This window comes from Dendroctonus ponderosae, unplaced genomic scaffold (assembly GCF_020466585.1).
Source record: "Dendroctonus ponderosae isolate FM_Combo_2020 unplaced genomic scaffold, Dpon_F_20191213v2 Dpon_F_20191213_3, whole genome shotgun sequence".
NCBI classification, from domain to species: Eukaryota; Metazoa; Arthropoda; class Insecta; order Coleoptera; family Curculionidae; genus Dendroctonus; species Dendroctonus ponderosae.
The window spans coordinates 13,677,456-13,697,813 of NW_026018508.1; the positions used below are offsets into that span (position 1 = coordinate 13,677,456).

At 35.2% G+C, this 20,358-nt stretch overlaps 4 protein-coding genes across 9 annotated transcripts in view; 2 read left to right on the forward strand and 2 right to left on the reverse strand.

The window, feature by feature from the left end:
• The window catches only part of LOC109537508 (protein sine oculis), a 181,996-nt gene extending 173,137 nt beyond the window's left edge, over positions 1 to 8,859 (reverse strand). The window contains exon 1 of the mRNA XM_048665098.1: positions 8,505 to 8,859. The gene's annotated coding sequence lies outside the window, so the exon portion shown is untranslated. The remainder of the gene's footprint in view (positions 1 to 8,504) is intronic.
• Positions 1 to 12,615, forward strand: part of LOC109537435 (pro-neuregulin-2, membrane-bound isoform) — a 54,886-nt gene extending 42,271 nt beyond the window's left edge. Inside the window, exons 2-8 of one of the 6 annotated variants that reach the window (XR_007281172.1) lie at positions 6,929 to 7,091; positions 7,176 to 7,196; positions 7,442 to 7,572; positions 9,151 to 9,235; positions 9,303 to 10,315; positions 11,018 to 11,066; positions 11,386 to 12,615. Coding sequence is in view for 2 of the 6 variants with exons in the window: in XM_048665092.1 (XP_048521049.1) it covers positions 6,929 to 7,091; positions 7,176 to 7,196; positions 7,442 to 7,590; positions 9,151 to 9,235; positions 9,303 to 9,361; positions 11,018 to 11,052 (512 nt within the window). In the remaining 4 variants the exon portion in view is untranslated. Of the gene's footprint in view, positions 1 to 6,928; positions 7,092 to 7,175; positions 7,197 to 7,441; positions 7,591 to 9,150; positions 9,236 to 9,302; positions 10,316 to 11,017; positions 11,071 to 11,385 lie in introns of all 6 variants that reach the window. The other 5 variants (XR_007281170.1, XR_007281171.1, XM_048665092.1 and 2 more) reach the window with 5 other exon arrangements.
• On the reverse strand, positions 12,180 to 14,144 carry LOC109537438 (mitotic spindle assembly checkpoint protein MAD2A). Its single transcript, XM_019904174.2, has 3 exons — positions 13,943 to 14,144; positions 13,736 to 13,882; positions 12,180 to 13,209 (listed from the first exon to the last, which is right to left on the reverse strand). The coding sequence occupies exons 1-3, from the start codon at positions 14,013 to 14,015 to the stop codon at positions 12,815 to 12,817; spliced, it is 615 nt and encodes a 204-aa protein (XP_019759733.1). The 5' UTR covers positions 14,016 to 14,144; the 3' UTR covers positions 12,180 to 12,814.
• A 1,291-nt stretch (positions 14,145 to 15,435) lies between these two features.
• LOC109537446 (heat shock protein 83) lies at positions 15,436 to 19,652 on the forward strand. Its single transcript, XM_019904181.2, has 2 exons — positions 15,436 to 15,604; positions 17,323 to 19,652. The coding sequence occupies exon 2, from the start codon at positions 17,323 to 17,325 to the stop codon at positions 19,450 to 19,452; it is 2,130 nt and encodes a 709-aa protein (XP_019759740.1). The 5' UTR covers positions 15,436 to 15,604; the 3' UTR covers positions 19,453 to 19,652.
• The last annotated feature ends 706 nt before the right edge of the window (positions 19,653 to 20,358 follow it).

The window sequence follows — 20,358 nt, forward strand, 5'->3', positions numbered from 1 at the left end:
CATATAGTGTTATAATTTGCTGTTGTTGTGCTTCCTTGAAAACCCTCCAGTATTAATTTATTGAACGTGAACTTTGAGCGTAATTGTTGATCGGATTTTAAACTGAAAATTTACAGTTTCGACTGTGATCATATTTTCAAGCTATTGGAAATGATAACTGTGCATGAAAGTGCAATACAATAATGCCGATAATTATGCAGAAAAATTACTGAGATGTCTAAAAGGGCCGCCAGAACAGTGAAAAACAATAATCAAGCAAACAATTGCAGAGCAGCAGAATTTATTGACTCGTTGAAATTCCTTCAAAGATAAAATGTTAAGAAGCTAAAAGAATTCGCGTTAAGGCTCGATAAGATTTATATTGAGGTCACGTGTCCTACTATAGATTCGCAGGAGCGAGTTTGTAGTTTTAGGTAATGCCTTGCAAAAACTGGCACATACATAATAAATACGAATTCGCTGAGACCTCCTATCTGAAGTCGTTTGCCGCCGTATACATGGTGGCCAAAAACCAACATCCAATAATTGATGTAACCCAAAAAAATTGTGGCCTTTTAAAGTAGTTAAAGCGTTTTGTTCATTGTTTTTCAATGGTCAAAAAAATAGAATCAATTTTTTCAAGTGGAGCACATGAAAGGGCGCCAGTATTGGCAGGTTTTAACTGAATCGTTAAATTTCCATTTTGCCTCAAAACTCATCAATTTCACAAATTGTTGAATAAATAAAAGCGATCTAAAATTAAGTGTTACACCCTATCCGTAATTTTAATGGCGCAACATCTAATAAATAGAGCAATGACTCCCACATTATATTTAAAGGACTTGGAAAATATCCTATTTTCGAATCCGGATATAAGTGACATGTTCTAAATAAAACTGTATTTTTGTCTTTGTGCCCGTACCAGACATTTTGCATCGATGAAAAATTGATTAATTGCTTTCTCAATTCATCCTGAAAGTGACCGAATTAAATGGACCAACAGTCATTCTGCGCTCAATTTGCTGATTAGCAATAAATAATTATATTTACTACCAACTTTAGAAAATTCCCATGCAACTTTCAACGCCTCATCTAAAAATAATAAATGCCTGATTAATCAAATCTGCCACTTAGCCATTACCACTTACTTAAAGATACACTTTCCTCTTCAGAAGTTTGAAGAACATCTGTTCGGAAATGTCGCATTTTTTAATTGAAAATTGAAAAGTTGTCGATCATTGTCAAAGTTGTGCCATAAAATTGCACATTTTAAAATTAGTTCAAGCGATGATCTGCCATGTGATATTGAAAACGAAGTTTTTAATGTTGTGCCAGATGTCGGAAGAAATAAATAAGTACCAAGAAGCTTTGATCGGTACCGGAAATGGTGCAGTGAACGAAAAAACATCGAACACCAAAGGGATGAAGGTTTATGTATTTTGCTTACTTTATTAGAGTATACTACTTAATAATCCTTTCTCGCTGTTAAGTTGAGTATCTTTCGTTCACTGCACGATTTCTGGTAGCGATCAGAAGCTTCTTGGTGTTTCTTGCGTAGTTTCCCTGGCACAAAATCCGAAACAACATTAAAAGCTTCGTTCTCAATATCACATGGCAGATCATCGCTTGAACTCATTATAAAATGCGTAATTTGAAGACACTACATTTATGTGATTACACGACTCGTCGTGCAAATATTCACATACGTGCGTTAATAATGTTCAAATCCTACTGGTTACGCAAATAACTATTATTTAATTGCAAGAGCAATAATGAAGTAAATAACTGAACCCTTTCTTAATTAAATGAAACGCAGATGATCAGTTACATAAAACCAGACATCCTCTTTTAACTAGATCACCGATGACAAATGAGCAGGAAAGCTTCGTTTGTAGTTGCAGATATTCGTTTTATTTATATGAGTGGTTGAGAAATAGACTAAGGTCTGTTAAAAATAGGCTCACAAGGATTTTTCAGGTGTATATTTGTCAATAAGATGAGTAAGTGAGATCCGTGAATGAGGCATCATCAGGACGAGTAGAGTAGGTGACACCGATTAATCAAGTTAAAATGTTGTGAAACATTTTAAAAATATCGTTGATGAAACGTAACCAGCTTGTTAGGGCCTCTGTGATGTAAAACGCGAAATTCCTACATTAGTCCCAGTTTTGATTAGCTCCCGTCTGAAGAATTCGGCTTAAAAGAACCACCCGAATTCCGATACTAAATAAGTCTAAACAAAAGGTCGAATGACATATTTAGTGGCCATATAATCCTAAAAGACCTATTACAATAAAACAGTTTTTTTCGGAAACTGCATCAAGGGAGCCGATCGACTTTTTCTCGTAATAAATAAATAATTGATTGATTTCGATTATGCAAATGCCGAAATTGCTGAAATGCCATGCAACTAACTGTATATCGTCTGGCCTTGCGTCTATTTTACGAATTGACGAGTGGAATATCATACATTAATCATGATCGTCATCAAGATCTTTTTCAGGGATCATAGGCGGAACAAATGTCCAAATGACTCAAATCACATTAAGAACAAAATTGAACTAATCGCACTATTTCGCACAGTGAAACCATAATGGAACAATATTCTGTTATCTATAAAAGATATTTCGTTTATGATGAAGATCCAGTTTGCACGTTGTTATTGAGCATTAATTCAAAATAGTTAAACAGTTCAATAAGTAGAAGTAGAGTATTAGCATTCATAGAATTTTAGAAGAGATGAACTTCCAAACCCTTAAATCTAAAGTACAATAATAAAATTTGATAAAATCCTATTTAATAAAAATCGACATTTGATCAATTTTAATATGGAAAATCGCTTGCGTACTTCGACCTACCGGCATAGATTCAAACTATCACTGCTTTCTAAACAGTCAAATAAGTTTCTAAATTTAAATAAGCAATAACTATTTTGTGAAACTGGATACCGTTGAGCGAGCACCGAGTTATTATATTGATGCATTCGTTGGTGTTTGGAATTTGAAGACGAAAATTGTTTGACTGCAAAGTCGGTTTCTTTTGTCACCAACCGCGCTGGTTTTTTAATGTATTTTGTTTACTTACATCAGGAAACTTCCAACAAACAAACTGGTAATTATTTTTACATTTCTTGGCTGATATTAAATAATTAGCGCTGTCCACGCACTGTTTGAACATGTGCGTTTGCTTGAAGGCTGATCCAGTACATTTCGCGCAAAATGCTGTCTACCCACCACATATTTAAAAGATTGCTATTAGATTTTTTCTCATTAAATTATTTTACGTAAACATCTATGCTTACACGTTTGATGACACGTTAGGAGAACTTAATTTAAATCCTGTTAGTTAAATTGTCCAATTAGCTAAATGTAAGCCAAATAATCCAGAATTTAAAAATACAAGGTATTTTCGGTATTAAAGTTGCGAATTGTTTTAATGGCCTGGAGGGAAACATAAAACACATAGAGTTGGAAACTAGTAATTTTCTGGTGCAATACTGACTAAATTAATTCATTTTTAAACTACATAAGTATAGAGAGAAATTATTTTTTGTATGTATAAACCCTAAAAGTTCAAAGCTCATTTGCAGCAGCTTATCTATGTGCACAAAGTTCCTCGATTCATCTTTTCTTCCGACCTTTTTCCGTATTTCTCGATGCTCAATAATTCATTGGATAATTGTGTTGTGAGTAAATGGCTAATAAATCATCTCACAAAACGTGCCAGCTACCGCTACCGAAAAATACACATTATTCATTCGATTTGGGAAAAGCTTCAGCGTAGGTTCAGTCTCGTGCTTTGGAAACCGACACGCTTGGGCTTTTATAGTATAGTAGTAGGAGTCAGTTTTTCCACAGGAAAGTGTTTTTTAACAGCCAAGCGATTGCGCGGCGTCTAGCAAAGAATGGATCATAGCCAGATTATTCACAATCTCAATGATGCCAAATACTATTTGCAATCGACTAGTAGAATCAAGGAATTATCTTCGGATCTTAGATGTATTTTTAACAGAAACACAATTTTAGAAAATAAACTCAAAACTATATAGAAACGTGTTTTGAGGATTTGCTGAGCATCACGTAGTTTGTTTGTTTTTAGTTGATTTATATTACTGTTATGCATCTGAATTGGAAATTTTTCAATATGAATCGGAACACTAAAACAAATTTGACAAAAAATTTAATTTCCTTCCACCGAGGAAATATCAAGTAAATTGTTTTTTTTGTTGTAAAACGTAGCAAAATCGTTTATTTTAAAAGCAAATTTCAATTTTTCTTTGAAAATCACTGACAACGTTGCACAATGAGGCGTCGCGCCGCCTGGCCCAATGCCAAAAACACAGTGGTGGAGCAGGTAGGAAAAAAAGGACGCCCGTTTATAAATAACTGTGAGAGTAAGTGTTTTATTATGTTTCAAATTATTCAAAACACCTCGTTTCTACCAGAGCCACGTATGTGATAGGCCGTATGTATTTTCTTGTCTGCTGTAAAGCTGCTATTTCGAAAATATGTTGTCTATGTTAACGTGTCAGTACGCATTTGTTCGAAAAGTAAATTAGTTCATCAGCTTTTTTTTTCATTACAGATAGTCATGTTTTTGTTACAGTTCTAATCATTCGATCAGAACAAAAAATGTTTGCCAAAACTAGTTACTTACTAGTTACTGGCACTGTTATGAAACCAAAATGCTTTCTGGAAATATGCAAATCAGCTGGAAACTTCCATTTTTCACATGTATTCTAAGGAAAACTACACACTATCAAACACAAATCTTTATCGACTATCTACCAAGGATCCTTTGGTCATCTACTTTGGATAGATGGAGATTTGGAGCATCTTAAAGCTCAGATAGAACCGCCTCTTATAAAAATATCAAAACTTCTCTTAATGCGCTAGGGAATTCCTTGGAAATTAAAATGTTGAGATTTTGGAAATATTTGCCCAGCAAATTCGAAGCCATTTCTTAGTTACCACTAAATTAAATGTATTTAGTGCGAAAAACAGTCCGACTCAAAGAATTAAATGTGATTTCATGAAATTATTCCCTTTTTAGTCCAGAACAAATATTTTGAAATTCGTTTGCGTGAGATCGATCCAAAAAAATGAAAGCACCAATTCCAAACAACCTGCTTAAGGAATAATCTTGTTCCTCAGTCAGAACTTGCAAGATATATATTGTTTCAATGAATCAGTAGGGAAACTCCTGCGTCAGAGGCAAATGAACGAAACCGCTGGAAAAAATCACTTAGCAAATTATGCAACGCAAAAATGTAGACTCGGTTACAAACTACTTAACCGTAAATCATTCATTCATTCATTCATCGTTTCCAGTTATATTAAGGTCCGGATTTGGGCCAAATTCTGGATAGAGTCCAATTCAATATTTCACACAGCAAGTACAAAGTAATTAAAATTTTGGACAGTTTTCCACCTAGTAAATAGTTTACCAATGCGCCCGCCGAGGTTAAGGACATGGCAACACAAGATAAATGATCGGGGATTTTTGAGCCAACCAAAAAACTAAAGCATCTTATTAAATCGTCGTATTTTTGGAAAAGGATATTTGCCAACCGGAAATGAACGTTCAAATGAGTAATATAAAATTACTCTAAACCTTACGTTAGTGTCATCGGGATGATTTTTTTTGGCTTACTTACAAGAGACTAAGTGGAGTGGAAATTGATTATCTAAAATTAAGAGCGGACCGTAGAAAGCAAAATCATTAGCGACGGCTGCAACTCACTTTGAAAGACGAGGCGTTTTTTTAAGATTCTCCATTGGCGTGTCAATATGCAAATTGCGCCCAATTAAAATCACAATTTCGACCGACGATATCTTATAATTTTTCCTATTTTGCTACAATCGATATTTATATACTGCCTATGTTTCGTCAAGCTAATTTGCAAATTCTTCGCACGCAAAATGTAGCATTATTGATTTACAACTTGGTTTTTTTCTAAATCGTCCAAACTAATGTTCGACAATGTTTCTACTTGGCGTCATTCCTCTGGACGTGTTCTCAAATTTGCAAAAAAATATATTAGAGAAACGGCAACAATGTTTTTCAAGATTCTGCCTAATTAACTACGTAAATACCTGTTGCTTCGCAATTATTTAAAACTCCGGCAACCATGGATAAATAGAGAAAGCGACAAGATAGACAAGGATAAACGGTAAATTCCACAGGAATCGTTGAATGACGGAACCTATTTCAAAACTCATAACCTCGACTTATTCATTTGCTTACAAAGTACAAAAACGTACATTTAAGTGTACTTCCAAACAAGTGTCTGTGTAATCACCTTATTTTGCACTCTTCTCGAGCAGCTTCTCGTATGCGGTTAATTAGCTCCTGCTCAATTTATACCGGTGTTCAGTAACCCATTGGTTTAATGTGATCTTACATACGTGGTAGGAATGTAGCCGGTATTTATTTGGCACATGGGAAAGTGTCAGTGGTTGTGCAATGTTCTGAGTGCCCCTGGAAGGCTCTGCTTCAATAATGTCCAATACTTGTTCCTAAAAATTGTAGACGAGAACTTTTTGAATATCAAAAATTTTCGTGACTTGATGCAAAGATCGTAATTTTTCTTTTTGAAGGCTGCTCCTTTGAAGGTTGAAATTTGATTTCCAACTGTTAATATCTTCCAGAAGTGATCGAAAAAAATGTTTTCACTATTTTTGTTGTACCTTCCAAGTGAGCCCCTATTACCCCTTAAAAGGACCGACGCCAATTTTGAATCACCCTGTATTTTGGCAGAAATTAATCGCTTCTGATCCATTTCCTACAGAATGGCATTTGGAAAAATGCAAAAGTTGGGAATAACACAGTGATTACAAGAAAAAAAACTGATGAAAAAAACACCAAAAGCGAATGCAAATTTTGCTTATACCATTCACATGATACGTTTTACGGAAAATGTTTTCAATACATGTATTGTCGGTTTCAGAAATAAAGCCGCCGAAAATCCATATCAAATTCGGGAAGGTAACAGGGGTACGAAAAGTGAAGCTGATCTGTAACTCGAATGGACTGCCCGTTCCTCAGATATCCTGGAGGCGAGACAACGTTCCCATAGTCAACATGCCTGATGTAACTATCAAATATGTAAAGTAAGTAATCGGCTATTAAAACTTAAAGAATGTCCCCAGATTTTATATCGTTTAATATTTAATCTTCTGTCATGCTTTGCATAGGAATGACGATCTGAATGAAGGGTAAGACGTTTGGATTTCCAACGATTTAGAAGCAAATTTTTCTCAATTCACTTCCGAACCTTATCCCAAATTTCTGTCACAATCAATTCAAGCATAACAAAATTTTTAGCATAAACAAGGTGTTTAGAAAACGCTTGAATCGACGACTGAACCAAACAATAATCAATTGAATTTTAAATGATTCTCACAGAAACCAGCAGCTGCTGTGTATAGTTTATAATTACAGAGAAGGCTTGGTTTTGCAGGAAACGGAGTATCCTGACGATTAAGAACCATTCGCAGGACCATATTGGCTGGTACGAATGTGTCGCTCGAGGTGTCGATGGAAAAGAAGTCGTCGAAAGGATCGAGGTCAAGCAACAGCAGATTCCTTTCAGTGAGCCAATTTTAACTAGTGAGATTTTTTCTTTCTTTTCCGGGACATTATTTTCGAATGTTCTTGGAAACCGCCGCAACACCACAGCAATTTTTTTCACGTACATTGCTGCGGATGTATTTATATGCAAAGTTGTTGCAAGAACATTTGAAAATGAAATCCCATGTCTGTCGTTTGTGTGGTTGAACTAGTTAATTTTTCCTTTATAACAACACTACTTCCTGAAATAGTACGTCTAATGATCCTAATTGTAGGCTAAGAGTTGCTGTTGGTTTCACCACTTTCAATGAAAGGTGTGTCTTACCCAGTCGAGTTATGAACGGCACGGTAATAATCACTTATTTACTGGAATAATTTAACAAGGAATACTAACACGACCAAAGAATAATAAAAAAATGCAATTGACCCATAAGGGTAAAGGGAGGACCAACAATTTCATTTGCGTCCAATTTCATAGCGATACACACGTTTACTTTATACACATTAGACGGTTTGTGCGACATTACATGTGATCAAAACCAAATAACAATGTTCACGCCCTTCTTTTTCGCCTTGTTTTTTGATTTTTGGCAATAACAAACGCAAATTAGCGATTTTCAATTGCTTCAGACTGATGGACAAGAAACCCGTGCAATATTTTTGATAAAACTTACACGAAAGCTAATAGTGTCTGTTGATAAGTGAGAAAAACGTTTCTGAATCAGCATCTAACAGTTTTCATGTTTCCATTCTTTGAGTAATTTATAGCAGTAGATGTTCCTATGTGAGGGATTTGTAGAGGAAATTTTTGGACGCTCTGTATATTATATAAACAACTAAGATTACGATGCTTTATTAGAGGCCACGTACCGTAAATTCTCTTAGAGCAGGCCAAAGAAAGATCTCATTTTGAAGCACTTTTGACAGTGAAAGTTAAGAACAATCGCGCTTACCAGTGTTCTTCTGATAGATTCCGCCTTCCAGTAGTTCATCATCCCAATGGTTGGTTGCAAAGGGTGTTTAAACCCGAAAGGCGCCTCCAGTTACCCCAAATCCACTTTTAATGTTACAAATAATTTGCGCACATCATGATGACAGCAAACGTCAGAAATTTTTCAATCTGAAAATTAGCGTTTTTCTGGCTAAAACCGCACCACCAGTCAGGAGAAAATCACAAAACGGTAGAAAAAAATCTACTATCACTAAATCGGAAGTTTGGCGTATAAAAATGGAAAAATTCCAGAAATTTGTCGAAATTTGGTCGGAGCGAAGCGTACACAGTGTTTCCTAACCACCACTTAGCAATAGACTAATCCGACTAAATGACATAATAGTTGACGCATTGTCACTACTTAACTCTAAAATCCCTAAATTTCGCTAGAATTGCTAAAACTTGAAAGTTTCGTATGCAGAACAAATGCAGAAACTGATAAGTTTTTCGGTGAATTCGGGACCAACGACTACTAATATACCTACTTATTAGTAGTTAAGAATGACTTTTGAATACCTACAACTTGCTTTTTAAGATTTAGTGTGTTATCCTTAACTGTGTGATAAGCTTGTTATTTTATAAAGAAATATTTGAATGTTTTTTTTCAGATAAAAAATGTAACGGAACATACGAAGAAGAGTTTTGCATGCATGGAACATGCTATATGGACTATAACAATGAATTTTTTTGCGAGTAAGTTGCTAAACACATGCTCAATAGAAGCTAAACAGACGCTCAAGCTCGGTTTTTTCGTTTTCAGATGTATGAACGGATACATCGGCCAACGATGCGCCGAAAAGGATGCCCAACATTCTGCGAGTAGGTATCCACAAACACCATCATTCGCATGTAAATTAGGACTATCGACGAAATATTATTGCTATTGATGAGGAGATCTAGATTGAACATGTAAATTACTCTTGTTACCGTTGTAAATAGTGTTTCCTGTCTCCGAATGGAAACTGTATATTTGTAAATGATCCTAATTGAATAAGACTGTTAAAATTTATATTTTGTATGCAAAGCAGTCGATTGGTCAGGGCCGGCTTTTCACCCGATACACTTTTCTCATACTACCATTAACTAGCACTTTTAAATTATCATTTTTTAATTTTTTAATTGCTTTAATTTTAACTTATCGCGCTTTATATCGTTGTGGCACGCAAAAGCATTCCGAAACATTGGCATATTACTCGCGTCATCCACCGTCCTCGCCATACATTTTCTTCTATATACCATGTATATACTATTTATATTTTTTTACAAGTCCTGTATAAGCGAGGAAAACTATTTCATTCAGCGGACGGGTGAAAGGCTTCGTATCTGTAGGTTAAGAGTGACTGGCTTGAAACGTCCCAAAAAGTTCAGATTTGATCGACGATAAGTAAACTCTTAGTATCCAGACTTTTCAATGTTTTTGTCGGCTTGTTTGTTCCAGTCGCAAAAATATAGTATACATTTTCTTTATAAATTCCTATCGGGCTGAGATATTTCGAACTGCAGCCAGTCGCAAATCTTTCGTCTCGTGCGCCTAAAAATATCAGGGACCGGTATTTTATTACTTTTTGTATAAAAAAACATGTAGATATATTTATTTATTACATCTATACTCACAACAAACTCTGAAATCCCGATTTAATTATAACAAAAGTCTAGAAATAGCTGTAAAACTTATTAATAAAAGCATTGTGACTTACAAATCTGCATCGATTGTGTTATTTAGTAGTTCCGAACCAAAAGTCCAACTTTCCAATGGAAAAAATATGATTATAGGTATGTAACCAAAGCTTTCTATGATTTTCACATAGATTGGCATTAACAAAAAAAAATACATAACTTTACTAATCTCTATAACTAGGCGTTGTTTTTAGATTTGTTGTGAGTCAGATGTATTGTATTTAACACTATCCGCATGTATTGTAGATCAGTAGAAAGTAGATTTTGTCAATTTCTGCGACAATCATCTAAGATAACAGGTAGCAAAGTATGTGGGGTTGAGCTAATAATTGTTTAATATCTTAACAATAATCTGTATTTAATACACTAGACGATTTGTCCTGATACAATCAATATCAAGTCTTACGGATTCCAGCAGTTTTAATGTCCTTGCGAACTGATTATGATGGGAAAATTATATCAAATATTAATTATTATACAGGTTTATTCCTTTTTGTAGTGAAGCGAAATTTATTTTTGCTCGATATAATGTTGCGATAATTTGTTCCCTAACCGATTTTTTTTCGCACCTTGACAATAACTTTCTCCATTACTTTGTTATAAAAATTTTGATAAAAATGTTTTTTCTATAAACAAAAATTTCTGTTTAACTCAATTAGAGATCGCTGATTAGAAAATTCTCAACACTTTTATAACTGCGACTGCACCGTTTCTTTCCAACACCTTTGTAGTAGTTAAGCTTTTACCTCTCTTTAGACAATTCAAAGGCAATAATTTCTATATTTCTGTTATTTTCAGAAAGACATTTGAAAGACTCTGATTCAGAACGTTAGACCAGCAATACAGAGTAAGTATGTATTATGTGTTCTACATGAATAATACTTGTGTTTCACTAAAAAACCCATTTTTAACTTGTTTCATGATTATTTGGCGAACCGTGTTTAATTCGATCGACACAGACATTTTCGTGAAAAAAGCATGTGCTTCCGGGCATTTGGCTCCCTTTTTGGAACTGATATAAATGATTGTGTAAAACCATCGAAAAATATAATTTTACATGCTTCTTTAAAACTGAAAAATTTTGCAAAATCGTAATAACATTAAATGGTCGTCTACAAATAGTGAAACACTCTAGATACTAACAATTATTAAAATTTGTTTTTTAGGAAATTATTTACGGAAAAGGAATTGATGGATGGTAGGAGTAACCGTGAAGGACTGAAATCTGCGATAAACGACAGCAAGCCTCTCAAATCGCGCAGTAACTACACCAAAGAAAAGCATTAGCACAACTGTAATGGATGTAAATACTCATTAAGATATTTATTTAACTATTTAATTTTAGATAGTAAACTAGCGCATTTACCCTGAAATTTAGCAACTATTGAACACATGTTTAGCTTAGATCGAATTAATTGCCTTGAAGACGTTTACACTCTTCCTAATTATGTGCTTTCGCTATTCTGATTAGGGTTAAAGCCTTTTAAGAAAATTGTTGCTAGTAGCTGAACAAAAGTATTAAATAAGTTTAATCGAATAATAAATAACTGTTAGTTTAATCGATTGACTCAGGGTAAAACTGCTTTCCTACCAACTAAAATATTCTAGATATTTTATTAAAACATATATGAATGTGAAAGCGCCCAACCTTTTTTATTGTAGAATTTGCGGAGCAAACATTTGATAAATTTATAGAATGTAATTTATTTTAATATACTCGCATGATGTGATAGAGACAAATGGCCTTTATTACGGACTAATTTCAACCAATACATTTCAAGGAAATTTTTTTTGTTTAATGGTTCAATATAAATGAATCTCCAGGCCATTTGTCGTAACTACAGTTAAGTTTTTTATTGCTAACATTTTTATTTGTGAATTGAAAATTGCTATTTACTAAGCAATGCTGTAATCTGGAAATTGAACGAATTTTGGATTCAAGGCAATAATAAGCAATGGAAACACTTAAAAATACTATAATTTATTAACTAAAAGTAAACTAACTAAACCAACATACAAAGTGTCTTTAAAATCCAAGGTTTGATTTAATGTAGCAAAATATGCAGTATTAATGATATGTGTCTAAAAAAATAATACAGTGCCGGTTTCCGAAAAAGGTTTCAATAAAATTAGTAAAACATGTTACAGCAGCTCTAAACCTCACGAAGGCAATGAAAACTGATAATACAGTTGTCGTTAGGCTTCTATTTCCTTTCTCTTAGAGAATTGCATTTAGACCAAAGCTAGTGAGACTTAAATTAGGAGTTTCTTGTAACAGCCAGTATTATAAAAGCTATATGAATTCGGAAGATGCCTTTAAGAAACACAAACCGTCAGGAACAGATTTGAAAGTATTAGATATGTGTAAGCTGAAATAAACAGACAATACAGATAGACATAACAATTGCGTCATTTTACCCTTCTCTCATTCCCCCAGATTTTCATATGGTCAAGAATCATCAGATCGGACTATCACGATTTCAGTTTACAAATAATTAAATACTTAATGCATGTGTGCAAAAACATAGCAGTTTGCATTGAGTGAACATTCCAACGGAATTCAGCAGCATGAAAAATGGTGAAACAAGATATGACTCAATCATCATTTTTATACGTAACTACAGTCTCCATTTTATGGATATTAGTGGAGAATGATCGCATTTTGACCGACTGTGCATTCCTAACATTAGCTGGTTCGGCAACCGCCCACTCCTCCGGTAAATCTACATCATTCGTTGTATAAATTTGCAGATCAAAACTGCAAAGGCACTCCAACAAGGGCAAATAAGCCACCGATGAAGCAATCTGTTTTAAAACATCTCTAATCTCATTCTTTATTTGCTTTAAAGGCTTCTCAGACGTTCGAGTTTCACCATCTTCTGCGTTACCTTCATATTCAATGTTAAAGTCCCATCGCTCCATTACTTCGAGAGTTTTTACATTGGCTATCACCAGCGCTACTTTGTTGACCATTCTTTTAACCAGCCATTCTGAAAATAAGTGAGAAATCTAAGCCACGCAATAGGCAAGGATTAGGATTCTAATGTTCCAACAAAGGATAAATGAAGAATTTTTGATATTGCTGATTGATTTAGAAGTATATGTATACAGGACTTTCCAAATTAACGGCAACATATTGGGCGATGATTCTGAACTCTAAAATAATAAAAAATCGTTGATAAACATGCAATTCGGAACCGGGATCCTCAGAGCTTTAGTGTTCAATTCAATTAGTCACCACATTAAATAGTATCGATGATAAAACTCAGTTATTAATCACAATGGTAAAAGCTGTGTTAAAAACTAAAATTAACGAACATTCTTAGCAGCCCCATGATGTGGGAGCACATGTACAAAAGTTGGTCGGTCAACCTTTCACTGTTGTATGTTGATATTTGAGCATATAAGTTTGTGAAAGGTAAGTAAAATGTAATGTTTTTCGGACTTCAATCAAGTACCGGAAAGTTGCTGGTAAAAAACAGGAAAAGTATTAAGAATGTTTGGACATGGACATACCTTTCAGTTGTCCCAGGGTAGTAGATAAGAATTCCTTTATCTTATTATCTGTTGACATCAAAATGCTTAAGCCATAATTTTCGGTGGTCGAAAAGTTCTCTGGCGGATAGAGGCCTCTTTGAAATAGTATTGAATTAATGCCATAATCTGCAAATATGTCTCATGTTGTAGACAGAAATCATCAAAACCGTTGATGCGGTGTCTTACTTAGATAATCACACACAATATTTGCGGATCCTTTAACATTGATAGCAGATTTATTTTTCACTGCCGCTGCCATTTTAATAAGCGATGATAAATTGTAATAAATAGTATCAAACAGCTTAAAAACAACACTCAAACTATAAAAGTTCGTTACATTTCTTTAAACTTCAACAGTTAACACAGTTGACATATGTTAGGTTATAAAATATTCCGCTTTCAACGTTGCTGGAAGGTGACATGATCGCATTATTCCCTAGATCAAGGAAATTTGGGTTCATTAATTTTGCGATGACAAGGCTTTATGATGTTGCAAGAACGCATCCCAACAGTTTTAGCCAATTCAGGATTTCAGGATATTCAGGACACGCTTTATATTAGTGTTCATCATTTGAATTAAGTAGAACAATTCTAAAACAGATTTTAGCACTTGAAATTTCAAATCGATCCCATTTCAATCAAAGTTCTTTTTAGTTCTGAAAAAAGTGTTCCAGTTCTCTAGAATTAAGGAAATCCATCCACATGTGACAACCCTGTAAAGCATTGGTATTGATGTCTGCACTGCAGTAGTCAAATGAATGGCTGCATTCATGTACATTTCTCTCATACAATGAAGTTCCGGAATTGTGTGATTCTAGAATATGTGTATGCTTTCTCATAGGTTCCAGAAAAGACCGACTTCGAAGTCGTATTCTGGAATAACTATGACTGATAATGAAGTATTTGCAGTTTATTATAGACTATCATAATGTAAAGTGTTGACTATTTGTGGAAAATGCCAGTCATACAATCATCCAAAAAAGTTTTGAAGTTTTTAGGCCCAAAAATTATTCCTTTTAAGCCACAGCTAAAATGCATTCTGCAATTTGAGACAACAGGACTGAAAAAACGTGAACCAGTTTTGCTACTTGTCTATTCTTTTAATCGGCATTTGCTGTTTAGTGGCAATTATCCCTCATAATACTGATGAAAAAGTGCATATAACAGTGTGCCTTTATGAATAGTGGCCTTATCAATGAATAATTTTTAGTAATGAGCCCTAGAGCTCGTAATACAAACGAAATTATAGCTGAGGCATAGGCGATAATCAAGTTACTGGCATTTTCTTGAATAAATAAGCCATTTGCTTTAAATAATGAAGGCATCAATGACCTAAATTCATGGGTCAAGCCAATAATGACCTCATTACTGCCCTAATTTAAATCGGAAACTGAAAACGTTCTATTTATTATAAAATTTAAAAAAAACGTGTACAAACTGCATCATTCACTAATTAAGTCAATAATTTTCTATTAAATATGGTTAAATCCGCGTTATTTCTCTATGCAAACAGCCAGGTCCACCCAAAAATAGCACTTGCATAAATAGACGCATGAATTTTCAGAAAAATGTTGCCCAAAATATCCAAATAATTGCAATGTTTTTGAAAAGTCCGCGGAAAGTTCCGGAAGTTTAGCGCCGTCTTTGTCGAATATTGACCGTGGAAATGCTTCTGAAAGCTTCCATTGGATTCCAGGGAATTCGCGAGCGCAGGCGGCTATAAAAGTAAACGACAAACTGTGCGTCGCGTCAGATCAAAATCAAACGTCTTGCAGCGCAGCGAATTATTCAAGCATTTTCTCTGTGAAATAGTGTTTTCTTGTATAATCGGTGCAGATATTTATAAAGGTATGTATTTTTGGGAGTTTATTTCATTTAAAAGTGGGGGTTTCACATTTATTAATCTGACGTTCCAAAAGTTTCTCTCATTGTCATTGTTCGAAGTTTCCTCAAATTGCCTAATGGAAACTGAAGCTTTGTGTTTTAAGGATGTTTAATGAAGTTTTTCTGGACTTTGCTCGTCTAAATTTAGCATTATAATCTTTCAGTTTTGCAAATAGTTTCATTCCTGTCAACGCCCCATAGAATTGAATCAGGTTGAATGAATCAACCAATTTATTCAAATTATTCCTTTATGCATGCTTGAGATATTGATTTGGCTTCGCATGTCGGTTTGATTTTTGTTTTCGGTCAATTTTTCCTCCTTCTGGAACTTCCATGTTACGCCCCAATGTATTCTCGTAACCAACGATTTGTTCTAGAAAAAACCGAGACCTTCGAACCGATTCATCGACATTAAAACGTTTATTGTATATACTTTCCTGACTAGTGTTTCAATTCCAAATCAAATTCATTCCTGGGTTTCCGTCATTTATTGTCTATTTATTAATTTTTATTGTCTATTAATTAATTTATTGTCTATTATAATTTTTGCCGAGCAAGAAAATGCATGCCAAGGCTTAAAGCAGCAACAACGCTACACATAAAAACTGATGATGGTGGAAAAGTACACCGAAACGTATTTTGATTAATAAATAGACAATAAATGACTGAAACCCAGGAGTGAATTTGATTTGGAATTAAAACGTTTAAAACAATTTTGCATTTCAATTTCGACTAAGGAAAATTGTACTGAGCATTTCGGTGCACTGAACATCAGGCGTTCAAATGCACGGCACAACTTTTATCAGGCTTACATTAAATTTTGTATAAATCGCCCATTAATCCTTGATAAGCTTTTCGTCAAGAAATGTTCCCCAACTCCTGGTCAATTGTCAATTGAATTTTTCATTTTTGAAATTTTGATTAAAAATTGTGGTTTTATCGCTACCATTGGTTGGGACCTTAATCTACAGAAGCTGTTCTTTGCAAATGACCTAATTTGTTTGGCACTTTTCATCAAACAAAATAAACTTTAATATAATATTTTTTCAGTTTATCACAGTGATAAACACGGTTTATCAATCTGTAATAAAAGACGTGAGGAAATGTTCTCTCTTTTTTTAAAGACACATTTTGGAGGCGAAATATCCAATAAATGCTTTGCTATTATTATACGGTCATACAAATCGGTCTATGACAAATTCCAAAATTTAGAGCCATTCAATTTTTTTTCAAAAAGTTGTTCATAGGTTTTCCTGTAATATCAATTTTAATCTGTTGATTACATCATAATTTAATATTTTAATGTACACTTTTTTGTCCCGGGATTTATTTCATGGAAACCCAAAGCAAATACGACGGACGGTGTCACGAAAGGGTTTTTCGCTTCCCTTCAGGAAGACCTTTGTTGTCCATTGTCGAGTCGAAACGGTCGAGTTTTGATTAAATACGGGGCAAATTAGCTTCCCATGGATTGCACACAGAGGGTGCACCCCTTTATTGCCTAGTCTGTCAACATTATGTGTTTCTTTGTTGCACATGTCTACCTGCAGTTGCCCAACGTGTAATTTATGAACACACTTTCATTTGGTCAATCATTGACAATCACTACAGTGTTAAAAAAAGCACTTCAAAATATTTGCATATTGACATTTCCATATACTAAAAAAACTGTTCTCTTCCAGATGCCTGAAGAACAAGAAGTTGAGACTTTCGCCTTCCAGGCTGAGATCGCTCAGTTGATGAGCTTGATCATCAACACCTTCTACTCGAACAAAGAAATCTTCCTTCGAGAATTGATCTCCAACTCTTCTGATGCCTTGGACAAGATCCGGTATGAATCTCTCACCAACCCATCCAAGCTGGAGTCTGGCAGAGAACTGTACATCAAAATTATTCCCAATAAGAGTGAAGGCACCTTGACTCTTATTGATACTGGTATTGGTATGACTAAGGCCGATTTGGTGAACAACCTGGGTACCATTGCCAAGTCAGGAACTAAGGCTTTCATGGAAGCTCTGCAAGCTGGAGCTGATATCAGCATGATTGGGCAGTTCGGCGTGGGTTTCTACTCCGCTTACTTGGTTGCTGATAAAGTTACCGTAGTATCCAAGCATAATGATGACGAGCAATACATCTGGGAGTCTTCTGCTGGTGGAAGCTTCACAATCCGTTCCGACTCTGGTGAGCCTTTGGGACGTGGAACCAAAATTGTGTTGCACATTAAGGAAGATCAAACCGAATTTTTGGAGGAAAACAAGGTCAAAGAGATTGTGAAGAAGCACTCCCAATTCATTGGCTACCCAATCAAACTGCTCGTCGAAAAGGAACGCGAAAAGGAGTTGAGCGATGATGAGGCCGAAGAGGAAGAAGACAAAGATAAACCAAAGATTGAAGATGTCGGCGAGGATGAAGACGAGGACAAGAAAGATGAGAAAAAGAAGAAGAAGAAGACCATTAAAGAAAAATACACTGAAGATGAGGAATTGAACAAGACCAAACCCATTTGGACCAGAAACCCAGATGATATCAGCCAGGAAGAATATGGTGAATTCTACAAGTCGCTTACCAACGACTGGGAGGACCATCTAGCTGTAAAACACTTCAGTGTTGAAGGTCAACTCGAATTCAGAGCACTTCTGTTCGTACCAAGACGTGTGCCATTTGACCTCTTCGAAAACAAGAAGCGCAAGAACAACATCAAGCTGTACGTCAGGCGAGTTTTCATCATGGACAATTGTGAAGAAATTATCCCCGAATACTTGAACTTCATTAAAGGTGTGGTCGACTCTGAGGATTTGCCGCTGAATATTTCTCGGGAGATGTTGCAGCAGAACAAAATCTTGAAAGTTATCCGTAAGAATTTAGTGAAGAAATGCTTGGAACTTTTCGAAGAATTGTCTGAAGACAAAGATGGCTACAAGAAATTCTACGAACAGTTCTCAAAGAACCTAAAATTGGGAATCCATGAAGATTCTCAGAACAGAACCAAAATTGCCGATTTACTCCGCTTTACCACTTCTGCCAGTGGAGACGAAGCCTGTGCATTGAAAGAATATGTTAGCCGCATGAAGGAAAACCAAAAGAGCATCTACTACATCACCGGAGAGAGCAAAGACCAGGTCGCCAACTCCGCCTTTGTCGAACTTGTTAAGAAGCGTGGATTTGAAGTGGTTTACATGACTGAGCCAATCGATGAATACGTTGTCCAACAATTAAAAGAATATGATGGTAAACAACTAGTATCTGTAACCAAAGAAGGTTTGGAATTCCCCGAAGATGAAGAAGAAAAGAAGAAGCGCGAGGAAGACAAAGCCAAGTTCGAGGGCCTGTGCAAAGTGATGAAGAGCATTTTGGACAGTAAGGTTGAGAAAGTCGTGGTTTCCAACCGTCTGGTTGAGTCTCCCTGCTGCATCGTCACATCTCAATACGGCTGGACTGCCAATATGGAAAGAATCATGAAGGCCCAAGCTCTTCGTGACACGTCAACCATGGGTTACATGACGGCGAAGAAGCACTTGGAAATCAACTCCGACCATCCAATCATCGACAACCTGAGGCAAAAAGCTGATGCAGACAAGAACGACAAAGCCGTCAAAGATTTAGTTATTTTGTTATTCGAAACCGCATTATTGAGCTCCGGCTTCACTCTTGAGGAACCCCAAGTTCACGCTTCTCGCATCTACAGAATGATCAAGCTTGGTTTGGGCATTGATGAAGACGAAGTGATGTTGACTGAAGATATTCCAGTCGCCGATGCTCCCGTTGAAGGTGGCGATGCCGAAGATGCGTCCCGCATGGAAGAAGTAGATTAAATCGATTTTCGTTTGTTGTCCATCGAACATGTGTTCTAATGTGTTCTGCATTATTTTTATAGTCCTATTTTGTAAGTTTTTTTTACGAGACAGTATTTTTGTTTGCTTAACTGAAATCTCTTTCAGCCTGTACTGAATATCAATTGTTTTAGGCTGTGTAATATTATAGCGAATAAATTACCCGGTTGATTTGAAAAGTTTATTTTGGTTTATTTCAAATCCTTAATTTCCCGCAGTGTTCCCAGGCAATTATCCCCAATTAAGGTTTTTTGCGAAAACATGAAGCTCTCAAAATTGCTCTTCTAGTGATTTTGTTGAACTAGTGTCTAAGAAGATTTAATTAGATAAGTTTTATATTGTTGAGGCGGATTCATTTTTTTACAAACTTCTTTTTGGGTATTTTGCCTCAAAAATTTTTGTCTTCCAAAAAGACAGAATTTCCTCACGTCTTTTGTTACAGATTGATATCTAGTGCTCCTATTTCGCAATAAGAACGAATTATTTATCAAAAAGTAATCAACAACTATCACCTAGAGGGTATCCTGCGACACACTTAGGCTCAAGCTGTAAGAGAAAATTCCAATTAGTAGAGAAATTAATTTGAAAAATTACCTTGACGGTTCGATAGTTATTTTCTGCTATCGTTATCAAAAGAACCTAAAAAAGAGTATGTTAATAAATTGTGGAACAATAGTAGGATAATACAATATATGAAAATTCGTCTGTGTAAATTGTCAGTTATGTGACTTTGGCTTAATCTCATTTAGCTCTCATGAGCGAATTTTCATATTCTGTATTATCCTACTATTGCTACACAATTTATTAACATACTCTTTTTTAGGTTCTTTTGATAACGATAGCAGAAAATAGCTATCGAAACGTCAAGGTAATTTTTCAAATTAATTT

Bases quoted from the DNA above. Each gene is read 5' to 3' on its own strand.
- LOC109537438 (XM_019904174.2), bottom strand. From the start codon at position 14,015: ATGGCAGCGGCAGTGAAAAATAAATCTGCTATCAATGTTAAAGGATCC. The intron at 13,883-13,942 runs GTAAGACACCGC...ACATATTTGCAG, and splicing joins TATTGTGTGTGATTATCTAA to ATTATGGCATTAATTCAATA. The intron at 13,210-13,735 runs GTATGTCCATGT...ACTTATTTTCAG, and splicing joins TACCCTGGGACAACTGAAAG to AATGGCTGGTTAAAAGAATG.
- LOC109537446 (XM_019904181.2), top strand. From the start codon at position 17,323: ATGCCTGAAGAACAAGAAGTTGAGACTTTCGCCTTCCAGGCTGAGATC.